Source organism: Hakea prostrata, chromosome 10 (assembly GCF_041222555.1).
Source record: "Hakea prostrata isolate BN-2017 chromosome 10, UWA_Hpros_2, whole genome shotgun sequence".
NCBI lineage: Eukaryota > Viridiplantae > Streptophyta > Magnoliopsida > Proteales > Proteaceae > Hakea > Hakea prostrata.
Window position 1 is genome coordinate 19,001,975 of NC_142609.1, and position 5,334 is coordinate 19,007,308.

A 5,334-nucleotide genomic window follows, 5' to 3' on the forward strand; every position below is an offset into this window, starting at 1 on the left:
TAATTACCCATGAAGTATGGAAGAGGGGACTCCCCCAGGTAACAGTATAAGAACAACTTGTCTGGAACAAGTAATCTTGTGGATGAACAATGCATATGGCCCATGTCTAGTAAAACTGAATATAGCAACTCAGACCTTTTCAACTCAAAGTCTCCTTTATTTGACATATAAATTTCTAGGTTCAAACACAGAAACTTTGAAATACACACAATCCACACAAGAAAGATATTAGAGAACCAGTTCCAAATTGTTTGAGGATGTTTCAAACTGACCTAAGCCAAGAGCACATCTCATGGTGAGAGCTCGAGATTTTTTTTTGTTGGGTGATAACAAAAATACTACCCAAAGTAGTGAACTTTCCTCGAGGGAGTTGGAGCTTTCCGTTCTTCTTCACTTCCTTTGTGTATAATGGCATGGACTGCCTGGGCAAAGGTGACAAGGAAAATAGCACCGGCAACAAACAAGGAAAGAATAGTCCAGGGGTTTCTGAAATGTGTTCTTTTCAAGTCAGCCACCCATCTAGGAATCCTTTTGCGACAGTGATCCTCAATCTTTTTCTTAGCGTCATGATACTCGAAAGGGCTTTGCACCAAGTTGGTTGCCAATTCATTGAAAAGATCAACAACTTGTTGGTCGCTCCCAAGTAAATTGTGGAGTATGTTCTTAGATCTCAGCTCCCTTACGTCTTCAGGGTGATCAATAAGTGCATCTAGAAAAACAATGTATGAGGCAACCACATAGTCATTGGGACCATCGGGGCTTGCTTCATAAGCTACTAAGTTCAAGAACATTGACTTTGTAAAATCATCAACCACAAGTTGAGGAAGGAACAGATCTGCACTAGTAAGGTGATCTTTGAACTCAATGTCTCTTAAAGTTCTACCTTGGCTCTTCTTAAACTTGACCCCTAATTGTTTAAGCTCGATTACTGAACGAAATGATTGGCAATCATTGTGGGTATTTGCTGAAGTTTCAGATGGCTTTCCCTGTTTCTCAGCATGACCAATGAACTTCTTGTGGAGTAGGTCAAGGAGGTGAGCAGGTTTACAACCATACTCTTCTGGCGATGTGTTTTGGAACTTATGCCTTATCGAGAGAAAGTTGTGGATGTGATCTAGCCAAAGCTTCTCGTCGTGTCTGAAGTTCATCAATGCCTCAAGAACCAGAAAAGGCAGTTGGTTTTCCAGCAAGAACAAGTCCCTCAGCACAAACATTATTTGATCGGTCTTCAGCTTTGTTTCCCCGTACTTTTTATTGACTACACAATCAATGAAATGGAGAACAAAGCAGCCGTCCAGGAACATCATACGTGTGAATTGATCATCAGATAAGTATACTGTAGAAGCCTTTTCATAACATGCCCTTGCATTGCGAGACACCTTCTTGAATTTCTGTAGCTTTTCTGTTTCTCCACCAATGAACTCCTTTGCTATGGAAGCCTTGAGCTTCTCCACTTGTGCAAACTTTGGGTTCTTGTCTTCATCTTCGTCTTGATTGTGATAAGGACCAATGGAGACCACCATGGGATGAAAGCAATCCTTGCGTTCTTCAGTGCTCTTCAGAATTGTGATTGGAACCTTATCTATTGATTTTGTTTCAGAAGTTGGAACTGTGTCGCATAATATGGGCAGGAACCACTTTGGATAGGACACTGATGTTTTTGTGGTCACTGTAGACTGATCGCCAACAATTTCAGGCTCAGTGCTGCCTCTGCTCTGTTGATTTTGTCGTTCTATGACCAGATTCCTTTCCTCTGATCTTTCAATTGAAACAGAAACATTCCTTTCATCGGCGGATGCCATCACTGAAACAGAAAACTGGAAATGCTGTTATTATTTTAACTGCAATCGTACATTTGCATTTGCATTTGCATTTATATGATTGAATGTGGAAAGCTTTTTGGCTTTGCTCACTCATCAAGCTTGGTATTGTAAAGGAATTCCTCTGGTTGGGTGACACTGGTGATTCTCTTTGTTGTATTCATTAACATGATCCTATCCATGCTGGATTTTAGAGGAATATAGCTTGAAGGAAAGTATAAAGAGTCGCTCTAGCATCAGGGTCTATAGTGTTCATGGCTCCACAAACTAAATGCACCTGGCCTGGTTCACGAAGAATCAGAATTACTCTTCCTTTGGGACTTGAGCTACAATGGTGGAATCCTTTTCTCTGCTTCTCCATTGTTCTGAAGCTTCTTCTATTGGTTCTGCTTTTTTCATGATGACTCCATAAAGAATCCTGTCAATTATACAGATTGTTGGGTCGATCTTACACTGTTCTTCAGTCCCTTCCAACCAGTAAAACAGTGATTCCCTCAGCCAAGGTATGTTTCCGATGCTTGGACTTCAATATTTGGGGAGTTATATATGATCAACAAATAGATGAAAGAGAGAAGGCTTCATCCTCTTAATGGTGAATAGAAAAGCATAAAAATCTTATTCAGCCAACATTGAAGGCTTTCGTGTTAATTAACTGCATTTAGAAAATCAAGGATTCTATTGGGGATAATTCAGAGTGAAAAGTTACTTAATAAACAACTTTGCTATAAGATCTTTACAGAAAATACATTTGTTAGTTTGATAAGTTCTTAAGTTTTTTTCTTTTTTTTTTTGGGTTATATTTAATTTTTTTTTTATTTTAATTATTGATGCCATAAAGGAGAATGCAATAAACAATTCTGCTGTACATTTGTATGGGAAAGTATAACCATGTCTGCTTTAAGTCTAAAGAAAGATTGTCTTTCTATGATTTTGGAACCATGGACACCTTTAAATTCTTCAGCTTTTTCATTTTTTCCTGTTCAGGCCAAGACTCAAGTAGAGCCTTTTTCTTATTCCTTCCTTTTAAAAGCAAAATGACCACCAAAGGAATAACTTATCACTTTTGCTTTGCCTCAGTCCCCTAACCAGGTATCTACCCAACCAAATGTCGGCCTGACATAGCAACCAACTCACCATGGAAACGATCAAAATGCGCATGAACATATAGAAGAAGCTCAAATATATCAAAACTCGATTCTAATCTAAATTGAAAGTGAAATTCAAAATTTTTTTAATTAATTAATTAATTAATTTATTTTGCAGCATGCATCCTGTATCAACAAACTGCAGTTGTAAGATTCTAAAGCTGATGAGAGTTTGAAATGAATATAATTAGGAGGTTTGGTAACCTTTCCAAGATAGGACATCATTGTAAAGGGGTGCTGAATTGTTTGGACTTAAAACCCAAACAGTTCAGAAACCCAAACAGTTCAGACATCCACAACACACAAAACTAAAAGTAGTAAAATTTATTTTTATGACCCTGATGCAAAGCAAAACTCCCCGTTGCATGGCGCATTTTATTTGCATGGAAGAATTTTATTTCAAGAATTCTAGATTTGCTTGGGATGTTTATTTTTGAAGCATTTTTTCAGTTCCATTATTTTGTTAGGGCTTCTGTCATTCCTTTAATGGAGCTTCATGACGTGAATCAGACATTAATGTAACATGAAACAATTCCACTTTCTTGGTCCAAGAAGTTCATTGATGGGAGTATGTTGTAATGCAAAGTGAAAATAGATTTCGGGTTTTATGTGTTGGCATGAGCTATCAAAATAGTTGGTATTATGTTTTGGGAATTGATTGAGCACCAAGATTAGGTGAAATCATGCTACAATTTCTGTATATTAATCAGTTACTATATTTGTAGCAGATAGTTTAGGTCAAACCTGTATATGTATCACAATTTAATCTTCAGGATTTGAAGTTAGAAACATAGTATTCCTTCCATCGTTCTTTGAGTATTCTTCTCTTCTTTTCATTATTCTTTTTGTCATGGCATTAGAGCACCAATCCTAGGACCTGTCATAGCCACAACACCTTCCGATGGAGGAACAACAGCCACAACAATCCTTGAGAACCTTATAGCTGTGATGAAGCAACTTCCAGCGCAACAGAATCCACCACCATTGATATAAAACTCTCCTCCTACGATCGCCATTAAGTTCAACGACATGAACTATGGCATATGGCCCCAAGTTATCGAGATGCACGTCTCATGCAAGGGCAAATTAGGATATCTAACTGGTGAAATTTCACAACCAGACCTGACTGATCCTCCTTCTCGAAAATGGAAGACCGAAGACACCACAGTGAAGAGTTGGCTCATAAACTCGAGTATATGATTTGAAGCGGCGAGTCTGTGGTTAAAGCAAAACTGAGGACCAATTCAAACCTTCTACAACAATCTTCAAGCACTTTGGCGAGAAATCGATTTTCAGCAACCAAATCCCATGACATGTGCTGATGATATTAGGAGGTATAACTCAAGAGTTTACCTCTTACTTGACGGATTGGATGATCCACTTGATAAAGTCAGAGCTGATGTACTACACATGCAACCCTTTCCCACTGTAGAGCAGGCATATGCTCGGCTGAGACGGGCAGACATTCGGTAGATGGTGATGCTCTCATATAGAGAACAATAAGTCTCGGGTGAGGCTATGATCTCTCGATGTGAAGGGTCAGACTTCAAGCTCCGTTTGACCATGGGGGAGCACCAACTCAAGAGGTTCGACCAAAAGGAGAAGCACAACAATCTACCACATCCTCTAGAGGGTGTTCTCATTGTGGGACTTCACCACACGAAACATACTTCTTTTAAGCTTCATGGGTATCTTGAGTGGTGGGATGAATTACAGAAAAAGAAGAAGGTGGAAAAAGCGGCTCAAAAAGGAAGTGCTCAGGCAACTTTGGTTTCTAGAGATACTGGCTTAGTTCCAGATCAGACATCAGTTGAAGAAACCAAAGGTAACTCAGGCTATGGTTTTCTGTTTCTCACATGGATAAAACTATTGGATGGATTATAGACTCTGGGGCCACTGATCATATTACCCTCTTTATCAAATAAGTTATTGTCTATAGGGCAAATTGCAAGCTACTTACAATGTTGTGTGCTGATGTATCATGATTTTTATCTTTTCCAGGACATTCACACAAGGGAGACATTGGGCGTTGTACTAAGAGGGATGGATTATATTTCTTGGATGGTTTTGGTTCGGTTACTGGTCTTATCTTACATACTCAAAGTCATCTTGACAAGTAAAAAAGCTTGGTTTGGTTATGGCATCGTAGATTTGGACACTTTTCTTTTGGTACTTTGAAAGATTTTATTTCCTGAATTATTTCTTATTTTTTTAGAGTCATTATTCACATGTGAAATTTGTATTAAGGCAAAGAGTCACTGTGTTAGTTTTCCTCCTATTTCCAACAAACGAATTAAATCATTTGCTTTAATTCATTCGATGTGTGGGGAACATCTCCAATCACTACAGTTTCTGGTGTCAGATGGTTT

At 38.5% G+C, this 5,334-nt stretch overlaps 1 protein-coding gene across 1 annotated transcript; it reads right to left on the reverse strand.

Annotated features, from left to right (window-relative positions):
• Window positions 1-338: 338 nt before the first annotated feature.
• LOC149002234 (UPF0481 protein At3g47200-like) lies at window positions 339-3,981 on the reverse strand. The gene is made up of 2 exons (XM_089138670.1): window positions 3,843-3,981; window positions 339-1,804 (listed from the first exon to the last, which is right to left on the reverse strand). The coding sequence occupies exons 1-2, from the start codon at window positions 3,979-3,981 to the stop codon at window positions 339-341; spliced, it is 1,605 nt and encodes a 534-aa protein (XP_088994796.1).
• Between the last annotated feature and the right edge of the window lie 1,353 nt (window positions 3,982-5,334).

What these genes read in the sequence shown, in the direction of transcription:
- LOC149002234 (XM_089138670.1), bottom strand. Translation starts at nt 3,981, where the DNA reads ATGGCGATCGTAGGAGGAGAGTTTTATATCAATGGTGGTGGATTCTGT. An exon ending in AGGTGTTGTGGCTATGACAG is followed by an intron (nt 1,805 to 3,842) that starts GTCCTAGGATTG and finishes TTTCTGTTTCAG; the next exon opens with TGATGGCATCCGCCGATGAA.